General features: G+C 46.3%; 1 protein-coding gene across 1 annotated transcript in view; it reads right to left on the bottom strand.

Moving 5' to 3' along the window:
* Positions 1–4595: 4595 nt before the first annotated feature.
* LOC114592531 (uncharacterized) overlaps positions 4596–14105 on the bottom strand; it is a 35483-nt gene continuing 25973 nt past the window's right edge. Inside the window, 1 exon segment of the mRNA XM_077923121.1 lies at positions 4596–12675. Within this exon segment, the coding sequence (XP_077779247.1) occupies positions 10235–12675 (2441 nt within the window). The 3' untranslated portion in view covers positions 4596–10234.

Raw genomic sequence — 14105 nt, 5'->3', positions numbered from 1 at the left:
GGAACGGAGGAGAAGGGGAGGATGCTCTTCCGCTCCTGCTTGCGGAGTTCCCTGGGGGGGCGCCTGGTCGTCGGCTGCTGCCAGGAGGCTGGGCTAGGTGGGCCCTGGTCCTGATCCAGCAGGGCTCTTCTTATGGAGCCTCCAGGCCCAGAGGCACTCTACCCAGGCGTCTCTGTTCTGTGGGGCGTTGGGCTGCTGTGAGGACAGGTGTCATAAGAGAATCAGGGTCAGAGAGGGGAATAAAGGAAAAAATGATCCTAATGGTAACATTCTACCCCAAAGTCCCACAACAATAATAAACTGTGCCTTAAAGAACGCATTGTTGGGAATATGCCATCTTACTGTGTCTTTTCACGTATCATTGAATGTAATTTAATGTGTGCCTTTTAATGCATCATCTTAACGTAAAGTACCTGTTGCCATTCCTGTGTACCTCTTTCTCCATGAAGCTATCCTTTTAAAATGTATTCGTGGATGTATGTACTTTTCTGAATGTATCCAAAATGTAGTGTTTAAAGAATGTAACAATCTAAATATTTCAAAATGTATATACTTGACTCAATATTGTATCCAAAAGGCTGCCGAAACTCAATCCACCACACTGCCTCCTACTGGGTCTGCAAACCATACCATGAATACACACAGATATGAGCTCAAAATAGAGCAGTCCTCTTTTCCAAAAAGTATGCAAACATCAGGCTATCACACCCGAATTGATAGCAATGCAGAATAGGATTTCACATTAACATTTAAGTCATTTCCTGAACATCTCCTCAAACATCCAGCCTCACATCTGCATGCTGATTATCAGCAGTTGCGGAGGTTTTCCTGTAGATAAAGGAAAAGCCATTTTAAGCAGATCCAAAATTAAATAACACAAAGATCGACACATACCACCTGAGCCCTTCAGCAAATTGACACCTCCAGAAAGTCTTTCAACATCCTGCTTACTTTATGTTAATCCACTCTTCACACCCCTCATATCGCTTCCCCCCCACCTCCTTGCTATTGATCGCAATGAAAATCAAAAGGTATAAGAATCAAGGCAGTCCTTTTGTTCGGGGTCTCTGACTCCGTGTCATTGCGTGAGCGGGAACCCTGTTGCAACAGTTTTTTTGTGTTGTTGGTTTTTTTTCTGTTCTTTCAATAAAGATCAGGCTTTGCTTTTTCCCAAATTTTGGTGTGGTCTCTGTCTTTTCCCGACCGGTACAGAGCCTTCATTTGCGCTCCTTCCAAGGTCCTGGTCCTCCTTCTGAGGCAGGGGTCCCTTGGGGAGGCAATTAAACATTTTATTTCATTGGAGGCTGGGCTAGGTGGGAGGGGTCCCCTTGGTCCGGACCCAGATGCTGCTGCTGCTGCTGATGATGATGATGATGATTTGGGGCTTTCCTGAGGCCCTTCCGCTCCTAGAATCACACCCAGGGGCCATCTAGTCCACCCCCTTCTTCTTCCTCCTCCTCCCAGGAGCGTCATTTTCCTCCAGTGGCCAAGCTGGGCTGCTGGTTCCTGGAGGAGGCTGGGGGCAGAGGCTCAGTCATGCCCAGTGCCCTCAAGCAGCGCCCTGCCATTTTGTTCCTGCCCCCACCCAGGGGACGCCTGGAAGAATCTGCCCTGGAGTCCGAGTTGCCCCCGGAGGTCGAGGCCGGCCTGGTCTTCCAGGTCCTGGGTCTGGAGACCCCCACCCTTAAAATAAAAACCAGGCCCTTTGCAAAGCCCAGCCTGCCCCCTTCCTTCCCTGCTTCTCATTCACCTTGAAGAAGAAGAAGAGTTTGGATTTGATATCCCGCCTTTCACTCCCTTTAAGGAGTCTCAAAGCGGCTAACATTCTCCTTTCCCTTCCTCCCCCACAACAAACACTCTGTGAGGTGTGTGGGGCTGAGAGACTTCAAAGAAGTGTGACTGGCCCAAGGTCACCCAGCAGCTGCATGTGGAGAAGCAAAGACACGAACCCGGTTCCCCAGATTACGAGACTACCGCTCTTAACCACTACACCACACTGGCTCTAAATTCAGCCTCACTGTGATATACCCATTTCACAGGCGCCACAACTGAGGCTGGGAAACTGCACCCATTTCACTGTGAGGCTGATGCGGCATTTCCCAACCTGGGCATGAGTTAATTATAATGCCCACACACACACACAGACACCCTTGATTTTTCTCCTTTCCAGCACTCCTGTGTTAAGAAGTAAAACGAAATTAAATGATTCTTCGGATCTTCAGTGTCAGCAAACACTCCTTCCCCAATCTCTGTTTTTAAACCACCCATGTCAGAATTGCTTTCCTTGGAGGTTTTCCAAACGGAGGCTGGAAGGCCAAATGTCAGGGATTCTTTATTGCAGGGGGTGGGACTAGATGTCCGTTGGGGTCCAACCTCACAGTTGTTTACTATTATTATTAGTTTCTTTTTAGAAGATCAGTGTTGAACAACACTAAACAACAGCAACACACTACAGTGGTACCTCAGCTTAAGTAATTCATTCTGGAGCTCCATTCTTAATGCCTTTACCCCAGTATGGCTCCCCTTTATAACACACACAGCCCAACAAGACAATGCAAAAATCCACCAACAGCATACAAGTCTATATGGCTAACCTGATCCAAAACACCCACCCATCCCACTCACCCATGCAAACAAAGACCACCACAGCCAACCACAAATGAACAACCACACCCTAGGCCAACCCCAACCCCTCTCACCACCAAAGGAACACAAGTGAACAGCAAAGAACCTGCATAAGCAACGCTGACACCAAACCCTACATATATTAAGTAAAATAGAAACATCAGATGTCAAAGCGATAAACAACTACCTGACATTCAGAAGACATCTGAAGGCAGCCCTGTTCAGGGAAGTTTTTAATATGTGACATTTTAGCGTATTTTTCATCTTTGTTGGAAGCCGCCCAGAGTGGCTGGGGAAACCCAGCCAGATGGGCAGGGTGCAAATAATAAATTATTATTATTATTATTATTATCATCATCATCATCATCATCATCATCATCATCATCATCTGACCCCTCTACCCCTCTTCCCCCCAACCTCTTTCCCCCTTTTCTTCCTAATGTCTCAACAAATGAAACCAACATGGGGAGGGGGGGATATGAGAGACATTGCATATACTTTTGTAAATCAAGAAAATCTTTAATAAAAATATATTATAAAACAAAATTCTCTGGTTGGCCTCTGTTTTCTCCTACCAAAAGAGAACCTACAAAAGGACTCTATGGGCTCTTAGATACCCCATAAGGAAAAAGGAACAGTTTTTTTCTTGTAACTTTGGCCCAACAGAGGAGACCTCTCCATTGGGACATGCCAGGCAAGTGGCCTTGGGGGATCTGCCAGGTTCTGCGCCAGGACAGGCGAAGAGGGCGAGGAGGGCAAGGCCCTCTCTGTCTCTGAGGCCAAAGGTGAATAACAATAATAAGGGCTTTTATCCCCTCCAAAGTGGAGGGTTCCCTCAGGGGAGTTTGACCTCTGGACCAGTTTCCTTTGTCACCCCAAGAGTCAGCGCTAGGAGAAGGGCTCCACCTGCAGGCCCAAGGGAAAGGGGGTTCTTCCCTAGACAAGACTGGATACTCCCCTTCTTGGCCCCTTGGGATCCCAGGAGCCCTTTCTGGATGGCCCTTGCTTGCCACCCAAATGGGTTAAGACATCTGTTCCTCCTTCTCAGGTGGTAGTTCAATAGACATCACTCCCCCTCCAGATCCCTGCGGGTTTCAAGGGGCCACTGGAGCCCAGTGGGGGGACTCTGGGGAACTGCCTGAACTGGGGTCCTCCCAGTCCAGCCCAGACAAGAGAAAGAACTCTCAGAAGAGGAAGCCATTGCGGAGAAGAACCGAACTTGGCTGTTCTGTGCTGATTGTCTACTGCCTTTCTGAAAAGGCTTCCTGGGAACTGCCATGGCCAGAGGAAGAGACAGGCCCCCCACCCTGAATCCCCTGCAGGGCCATTGGGAGCAACCAAAGCCATGGCTCAGCCTGCCTCAGTTTCCTTCCCCAAAGCCTTGGAGGAACTTTGGGGTGTGGAATAAGGAATCCTAAATGGAACTTAGGCTCCTGGCAAATGGGGAAAGGAACATGATATGGCACTTTCCAGATGAGCCGAGGAATCACTTCCAAGGTCCAGGGATTGATCCACCCTGGCGGCCCTGGTTTCCTCCTCGGAGGTCCCTTTAGAAGGAGAGGGGGTCCCAGGTCTCCCTTCGAGGCCAATGCTTTTGCCTTTCAGGCTCCAGCCTCCTTCTCCATGGTGTTTATGTCAGCTGCTGAGATGGGATCACATGCAGACATTTCCAGGTTTACTAAGGATCCCTTGAAAAAGATGGGCTCTACTTCGGCATGTTGTGCCCTCCCCCCGCCCCAACCATCTGTAAACAGAACTGTAAACACTAAGGAAAACTTGTGTTTTAAAATGTATTGCTGATTCATTTTTTGAATGTTTTAAATTGTTTCTACCAATAATTATATTCAATCTCATTATAAATCACTTTCAATTTTTTTTAAAAAAAATCCTGTCATGTAGAAATTCAAAGAGGTTCCCAGACTGGAGGTTATCCACACAGAAACCCAAAAGAAAAGGAGGAAATATCCAAGTAGAAAGATAGGCCTTTATTGAAATACAAATGTTCCTGCAAAGAACCACATCCGATAAAATGCTTTTTAAAATAAACTTCCAAATTGAACATCATTCCTTTTTTTAAATTAAAATATTTTATTAACATATAGAACACATACATTTACATAGTACATATGCACAATACCTTATTTTCCTAACATAAAGCATACCTACATTACTCTGTATTATGCCTACCTATACTATACATACCAACACATCTACCCCACATGAACACCCACAAACTGACTTGACTTCCAGCCATTCTTGTTACGCTACTTTTATTCTTCCAATTGCCTTAAACACATTTCATTATTTCTTTAATCTCTTCTTCTACCTTAACTTTACTCTCCTTTCACTCTAATCATGTTCTGGATTTACTCAATATGTGTCAAAAGTTCAACTTTTTCCACATAGCTTTTGATGTATTCCTTAAAGAAATTCACTTTTTCAACTTGTTGTAAATCTTTTCCCAGAATCCCACTATCTCTTTGCACTCCCACCACATGTGTAGAAAGGTTCCCGCCCCATTGTTGTATCTCCAACAAACATCACTACAGTTTTTATACATTTTTGCCAGTCTAACGGGGTCAGGTACCATCTGTATTGCATTTTCATTACATTCTCTCTTTAATTGTAGCAAGCCGTAAATTTAATATCCCTGTCTCACAGCCGTTCCCATTGGCTCATCATATTTTCCCCTAAATCCTGGGCCTACTTTACCATTGCTGTCTTCACTTGCTCCTCCTTTACCTCCCATTCTAGGAGCAATGCATATCCTTTTAACGGTTTTCCAAATCACAGTTCGTATAAAGTTTAACTTGAACATTAACATCCTTAGATCTTTTCATTTTGAAATTACACCTATTAATTCATCAATTAACTTATATAAAATCCGAAGCCAATTAAGTATCTGCAAGCTGTTTCCAATTCATCTAACTTGACATATTTAACTAAATAATCATTAAATTTAGTTCATTCTTCCTGATACTCCTCCTTCTTCTGGTCGCGGACTCTTCCGGTTAGGTTGGCTAGCACCGAAAAACCCATCATCAAGGATCGCAGCAATCTTAATAGTTGCAGCCCAATGCAACTTGGTTAGTTCATCATCCTGAACCAAACATAATCATTTGGCTCTTCAGATAAGCCCTAATCATATCATGTGATTACATATAACAATTTTTGTGAGTCTTTCTTTATTAAGACTTTGGCTAATATTCCTATTCATTAAATGTCTTCCAACATCCTCTTTCATCCATCTACAAAACAGTTCAAGATGAATCACAATTGCCATGCCTGGCTGATTCTCTTTTCATGCATACAACTCCCACTTTATTCTTTTCAGGGTTCTGGAACAGACATTTGCTACATACAGTACCTAAAAGCAGCTCGTTCTGTTCCGTCAAAGGTAGGCAGGCAGGCAGACAGAGGCCTTTTCAATTAAGTGAGGCCATAGGCTTAAAAGAAATCGGAATCATCCAAATGCAGTTTTATGAAATTGTTATTTTCTACAATGTATACATGTTATAGAATCATAGAATCATAGAGTTGGAATAGACCACAAGGGCCATCAAGTCCAACCCCCTGCCAAGCAGGAAACACCATCAGAGCACTCCTGACATATGGTTGTCAAGCCTCTGCTTAAAGACCTCTAAAGAAGGAGACTCCACCACACTCCTTGGCAGCAAATTCCACTGTCGAACAGCTCTTACTGTCAGGAAGTTCTTCCTAATGTTTAGGTGGAATCTTCTTTCTTGTAGTTTGGATCCATTGCTCCGTGTCCGCTTCTCTGGAGCAGCAGAAAACAACCTTTCTCCCTCCTCTATGTGACATCCTTTTATATATTTGAACATGGCTATCATATCACCCCTTAACCTCCTCTTCTCCAGGCTAAACATGCCCAGCTCCCTTAGCCGTTCCTCATAAGACATCGTTTCTAGGCCTTTGACCATTTTGGTTGCCCTCCTCTGGACACGTTCCAGTTTGTCAGTGTCCTTCTTGAACTGTGGTGCCCAGAACTGGACACAGTACTCCAGGTGAGGTCTGACCAGAGCAGAATACAGTGGCACTATTACTTCCCTTGACCTAGATGCTATACTCCTATTGATGCAGCCCAGAATTGCATTGGCTTTTTTTAGCTGCCACGTCACACTGTTGGCTCATGTCAAGTTTGTGGTCAACCAAGACTCCTAGATCCTTTTCACATGTACTGCTCTCAAGCCAGGTGTCCCCCATCTTGTATTTGTGCCTCTCATTTTTTTTGCCCAAGTGCAATACTTTACATTTCTCCCTGTTAAAATTCATTTTGTTTGTTTTGGCCCAGTTCTCTAATCTGTCAAGGTCGTTTTGAAGTATGATCCTGTCCTCTGGGGTGTTAGCCACCCCTCCCAGTTTGGTGTCATCTGCAAATTTGATCAGGATGCCCTTGAGTCCATCATCCAAGTCGTTGATAAAGATGTTGAATAAGACTGGGCCCAAGACAGAACCCTGTGGCACCCCACTAGTCACTCTTCTTGAAAGGATTCCTGAGATTCCTGACTTGCGGGGGGCAGGACCAAGTGACAGCCAGGCTCCCTTCCTGTGGGATGTGAAACTTATAGCAGTTAAGTACAACATTCCTACAGTGGACATGTTTGGGGATGTTTTGTAGCACTCTGGGACAGACTTCCACTGCATGTGACTTGAAGTAGGTGTGGCCTATTCTGGGTAGAGGAGCACATGTCCTTCATGTTCTGCTCTTTTTCTCCATTTTGTCTTTCTATATGTTAGGAGAAGTGATAGCTCAGTTGCAGTCACTTGGGACTAACTCCCTTATGGGATAGTTCATATAGTTAGACACTTTTGTAACCTAAGTCTGCCTTCAGGGATGCATCTGTGAACTGAATGAGTGAGTAAACTACTTTTATATTTACTATAACAAGATTGCATCGTGTCTTTTAAGGAAGCCTGCAACAAGGTAACCACCGTGCAAATTTAAAAAGGGGAATGTTTGGAACTCTGCTAAGTTAAAGAACTTGCTAATGCAAGTTAGGAAGGATATTAGTAAACAATATATCCTTCTCCTGCCTCCCTAAACATCCCCACACTTCCGACTCTTCCATTCTATGATTCTGTGACGGAAACTTGAGCCAAAGTGTTGCCACAGAAACTAGGGAGCTAAAGATGTTTTTCTGGCAGTGGGACAAAATGTCATGGCTAAAACCATGAGGGCAGAAACCGGAAAATACTGGAAAACACTGGTTCTTCTCTTTTTTACTTTCATTTTCTAACTTTCACATCTGTGAAGTCTCCTGAAGCTTTTTTCTGTAACGAAGCTGAAAAACCTTTAGTAGAAAGTTCTTCTTTTGCCAATGAACTTTGCCTCTGCCTGATTTATGGAGAACCAGATGCATCCACTCCAAACAAGCTTCTGTGATTCTGCTCCCCATCCAGACATGGAGCACCTTGGCATTGAAGACCAAGATTGGTCCCAGAAAGAGACTGAGGTGAATGTGTGGGTCATAAGCTGGGAGTCGTTGGAAAGGAGTCGCTGGGAGTGGCAGAAGGTTCTGTTGAGCAGGTGAGGGAAGAACAGGAGGAGAGAAAAAGAGCTCCATGGAAAGACAAGGCTGCGTTGGGATGAGCTGGTGTGGGAATCGTCAGCAGAGAAAAATGTACATCCAGCAAAAGGGGATGCAGTGCAACTCCTGAAACTGTTCATAACACAAGCTATGATCTTGTATGAGGAAAGGGATTTAATATGCCTTCTTCCCCACCCCCAGGGGATTAGGAAAGAAGATTAGTAAAAGAAGAGGAAGCAGGATTGGATGAACATTGAAAGAGACAATAATTTTGGACTGTGACTTGACTGAGACTTGTTGGAATAGTTTTAATAAGGCTTTATAGAAACTGGACCTAAAAACTGGAGAAATACTAATTTGGATTATTAGATTATCATTATAAGAGTCATATTGCACTGTCTGAGAGGTTAAAATTTGAAGGCTGGGCTGGGGGGGGGTGGAATGTAGGGAAAGTGTCATCTTGCTGAAGGGGAGGAAAAAGTCTGGATACTAAATACAGCTGGGTTTATCCTAGACTGCAGATTTTGAATAATTACTACTACAGAAGAATACAGTGGTGCCTCGCAAGACGAAATTAATTCGTTCCGCAAGTCTCTTCGTCTTGCGAGTTTTTCGTCTTGCGATGCACGGTTTCCCATAGGAATGCATTGAAAATCAATTAATGCGTTCCTATGGAAACCGACTTCAGACCAGGTCCGGGGACAGTCTGTCCCCCGACCTCTTCTGAAGGCTGGGGGGGGGACACAAGGGCTTTTCTTCCCACCCCCAGCATTTTAAAAAACCCCGGGACAGCGGAGGGCTTCTCCGCTGTCCGGGGCGATCTTAAAATGCTGGCGGGCGGCATTTTAAAATCGCCCCGGGACAGCGGAGGACTTCTCCGCTGTCCGGGGCGATTTAAAAGCCCCTGGGAAGGCAGGCAGGGGGGGGACAAAGACTTTCGCCCCCTGCCCGCCTTCAGAAGGTGTTCCCGCCCCGCCGCTTTGCTTCGGAGCATCGTTCCGAAGCCGGGCGGCGGCACCAACCCCTCTCGCTCTCCAGGCTTCAGGAGAGCCCCAGCGCCAGCACCACAAGGTCGGGGGACAGAGGGAAGCGTAACGCCGCCATCCCGCTGTCTCCTGAAGTGGTTTGGAGGCTGACGGCGGGGAGACCCCGCCACCAGCCCCGCAAGCTCCGGGGACAGTGGGGAGACGCAGCGCGTCTTCCTGCTGTCCCCGGACGTGATCTGAAGGCGGGCGGCGGGGAAAAGAGCACTTCTCCCTGCTGCCTGCACCGCAAGCTCCGGGGACAGCTGGGAGACGCAGCGCATCTTCCTGCTGTCCCCGGACCTGATCTGAAGGCGGGCGGCGGGGAGAAGAGCGCTTCTCCCCGCTGCCTACCCCGCAAGCTCCTGGGACAGCTGGGAGACGCAGCGCGTCTTCCTGCTGTCCCCGGACCTGATCTGAAGGCGGGCGGCGGGGAGAAGAGCGCTTCTCCCTGCTGCCTGCACCGCAACCTCTGGGGACAGCTGGGAGGCGCGCTCGCCTCCCAGCTGTCCCCAGACCTGATCTCAAGGTGGGCGGCAGGGAGAAGAGCGCTTCTCCCCGCTGCCTGCCCCGCAAGCTCCTGGGACAGCTGGGAGGCGCAGCGCGTCTCCCCGCTGTCCCCGGACCTGATCTGAAGGCGGGCGGCGGGGAGCCTTCCGAAGCTCGGCGGCGGGAGGAGGTGTCCCCGCCCCGCCGCCAGGCTTCGGAGGAGGTCCGAGGACAGTGGGGAAGATGCGCTGCGCTTCCCCGCTGTCCCGGAGATTTCCCTATGGGCTGTCGGCTTGCGAAGCAAGCCCATAGGGAAATTCGTTTTGCGAAGCGCCTCCAAAATGGAAAACCCTTTCGTCTAGCAGGTTTTCCGTCTTGCGAGGCGTTCGTCTTGCGGGGTACCACTGTAATCACTCAGGGTGGGAGACGGGGAGAAGGGGGCACCCAGGGGAGCGCTGGGGGAGCCTGCCTTTCTATGTGTTGACAAATGATATAATACAAATGTGATAAAGGGTATTTTTAGTTATTCTCCCCCGCCCTTTCTCTCTTCTATACAAATGTGTTTTGTAAGGGTTGTTTAATAATGTTTAATAATGCATTATTATTTTTCTATTTTGGTTTTCCCTCTGTATGAATTCTTTGATGGGAAGTGAGACTCTGTCTGTGACTGAAGCTCTTCCCACATTTCAAGCATTGATATGGTTTCTGACCTGTATGAGTTCTTTGATGGGTCATGAGATAGGAACTGTGACCAAAGCTCTTTCCACACTCATGGCATTGAAAAGGTTTCTCCCCTGTATGAATTCTTTGATGAAAAGTGAGAGTGGAACTGTGACGAAAGCTCTTTCCACACTCATGGCATTGAAAAGTTTTATCCCCTGCATGAATTCTTTGATGGGTGGTGAGATGAATCCCCTGGCTGAAGCTCTTTCCACATTCCAAACACTGATGTGGTTTCTCCCCTGTATGAATTCTTTGATGGGAAGTGAGCCCGGCCCCCTCCCGGAAGCTCTTTCCACATTCAAAGCACTGATAGGGTTTCTCCCCCGTATGAACCTTTTGATGCGAAGCAAGAGTCTGCCTGTAACGGAAGCTCTTTCCACATTCCAGGCATGGATATGGTTTCTCCCCTGTATGAATTCTGTGATGGGAAGTGAGCTGCATCCTCTTACTGAAGCTCTTTCCACATTCCAAGCACTGATAGGGTTTCTCCCCTGTATGGACTCTTTTATGCTTTGTGAGGTTGGTCCTCTCCCGGAAGCTCTTTCCACATTCCAAGCACTGATAGGGTTTCTCCCCTGTATGGACTCTTTTATGCTTTGTGAGGTTGGTCCTCTCCGGGAAGCTCTTTCCACATTCTAAGCACTGATAGGGTTTCTCCCCTGTATGGACTCTTTGATGAGAAGTTAGATGGGAACTTTGACTGAAGCTCTTTCCACATTCTAAGCACTGATAGGGTTTCTCCCCTGTATGAATTCTGTTATGGGAAGTGAGACTCTGTCTGAGACTGAAGCTCTTTCCACATTCTAAGCACTGATAGGGTTTCTCCCCTGTATGAATTCTTTGATGGAAAGTGAGACTGGAACTTTGACTGAAGCTCTTTCCACATTCTAAGCACTGATAGGGTTTCTCCCCTGTATGAATTCCTTGATGGGAAGTGAGACTGGAACTGTGACGAAAGCTCTTTCCGCATTCGAAGCACTGATAGTTTTTCTCCCCTGTATGGACTCTTTGATGGGAAGTGAGCTTAGCTCGCTCCCGGAAGCGCTTTCCACATTCCAGGCATGGATATGGTTTCTCCCCTGTATGAATTCTGTTATGGGAAGTGAGACTGGAACTTTGACTGAAGCTCTTCCCACATTTCAAGCACTGATAGGATTTCTCGCCTGTATGAACTCTATGATGGCTAGTTAGATTGGAACTGTAACGAAAGCTCTTTCCGCATTCTAAGCACTGATAGGGTTTCTCCCCTGTATGAACTTTTTGATGCAAAGTAAGACTCTTCCTGTAACGGAAGCTCTTTCCACATTCCAGGCATGGATATGGTTTCTCCCCTGTATGAATTCTTTGATGCAAAGTGAGATGATGCTTTCGATTGAAGCTCTTTCCACATTTCAAGCATTGATAGGGTTTTTCCTTTGTATGAATTCTTTGATGGGAAGTGAGACTATCATTCCGATTGAAGCTCTTTCCACATTCCAAGCACTTATAGGGTTTCTCCCCTGTATGAATTCTTTGATGGGAAGTGAGACTGCAACTGTGACGAAAGCTCTTTCCACACTCATGGCATTGAAAAGGTTTATCCCCTGTATGAATTCTTTGATGGGAAGTGAGCATGGCCCGCTCCCGGAAGCTCTTCCCACATTCCAAGCACTGATAGCGTTTCACCCCTGTGTGAATTCTTTGATGGGTCTTGAGATGGCTGCTTTGACTGAAGTTTTTCCCACATTCACAGCACTGGTATGGTTTCTCCCCTGTATGAATTCTTTGATGGGTAGTGAGATGGATCGCCTGTCTGAAGCTTTTTCCACATTCCAAGCACTGGTGTGGTTTCTCCCCTGTATGAATTCTTTGATGGAAAGTGAGCCCGGCCCCATCCTGGAAGCTCTTTCCACATTCGAAGCACTGATAGGGTTTCTCCCCCGTATGAACTTTTTGATGGGAATTTAGACGGGTACTTTGACTGAAGCTCTTTCCGCATTCCAAGCACGGATAGGGTTTCTCCCCTGTATGAATTCTTTGATGCGAAGTGAGACCATCCTTCCGAGTGAAGCTCTTTCCACATTCCAAGCACTGATAGAATTTCTCTCCACTGTGAGTTCTTTCATGTGAAGTAAGGCTATCCCTCCAAATGAAGCTCTTTCTTTGATGGGAGGTGGACTGGGAGCTCTGATGGATGTTCTCTCCACACCCTGAATATTTATAAGACTTCTCCGCTATGTGGATTCTGTTGTGGTCCCCCTTGTTCTTCCCTTCCAATTGATCACCATCTGCAATGAAGAGAGAAGCTAATTAGAGCTTCGGGCAGAACAAAATTAATGAATGCTTGTGATAGAGGAAGAACTGAAGAGAGTTAGAAGTGTTTAGCCTGAATTAGGTCTTGAGTCACTTGAGCTACTAGTCTCAATGCCAGAGCTGACTTAGCAGTTGAGCTGCTCAAATATGGTCGCAACATGTGGATAATTAATATAGTAAATGTGGTATTATTAGTAATAGATTATCATCCAAAATTTACAAATCATAAACTTCAAAATTATATACATATACATATATGTATGTAAAGGTACCCCTGCCCGTACGGGCTAGTCTTGCCCAACTCTAGGGTTGTGCGCTCATCTCACTCTATAGGCCAGGAGCTAGCGCTGTCCGCAGACACTTCCGGGTCACGTGGCCAGCGTGACAAGCTGCATCTGGTGAGCCAGCACAGCACACGGAACGCTGTTAACCTTCCCGCTGGTAAGCGGTCCCTATTTATCTACTTGCACCCAAAGGTGCTTTCGAACTGCTAGGTTGGCATGCGCTGGGACCGAGCGACGGGAGCGCACCCTGCTGCGGGGATTCGAACCGCCGACCTTTCGATCGGCAAGTCCTAGGCGCTGAGGCTTTTACCCACAGCGCCACCCGCATCCCATATATATGTCCATAACCAAGTAGTCAATGTAATGGAATGCTGGTGAGGAACACCACGATGTCTTTCAATGGATGTCCAAGACATCCGGATTGAGAAAGACTATTTGACACAACCATTAATGGAGGTTTGTAACGAGATTATGGAGGGGAAGAGGGCACCGGAATCGTGGAAAGAAGCTTTCATCACATTGATACCTAAATCGGAAACTGAAAAGACACAACTTAAGAACTACCGTCCCATCTCGCTCCTGAATGTGGATTACAAAATTTTTGCAGATATTTTGGCAAGTAGACTTAAAAAAGTGTTAAATGAAGTAATTCATAAAGACCAGGCAGGTTTTCTCCCAGGCAGACACTTGTTTGATAACACAAGGAATATCATTGACATTTTGGAACTTTTGCAAACGAACATTAATACAAAAACAGTGTTAATTTTTATAGATGTGGAGAAGGCCTTTGACAACATCTCATGGAAGTTTATGAAGAAAAACCTTGAAGGGATGGGAGTGGGACGGGGGTTTGAAAATGGTATAGATGCAATTTACTCAGAACAAAAAGCTAAATTGATAGTTAGCAATGTGGTGACAGAAGAGTTTAAGATTGAAAAAGGAACACGACAAGGTTGCCCTATTTCCCCTTTGTTATTTATCTCGGTCCTGGAGGTGCTTTTGAATATGATTAGAGGGGACCGGTTGGTTGAAGGGATTCAGGTCGGAGCCAAACAGTACAAACTTAAAGCTTTTGCAGATGACCTAGTTTTGACATTACAGGAGCCAGAATCTAGTACGAA

This window comes from Podarcis muralis, chromosome 2 (assembly GCF_964188315.1).
Source record: "Podarcis muralis chromosome 2, rPodMur119.hap1.1, whole genome shotgun sequence".
NCBI lineage: Eukaryota > Metazoa > Chordata > Lepidosauria > Squamata > Lacertidae > Podarcis > Podarcis muralis.
This window is presented reverse-complemented; position numbering and strand designations above follow the sequence as displayed.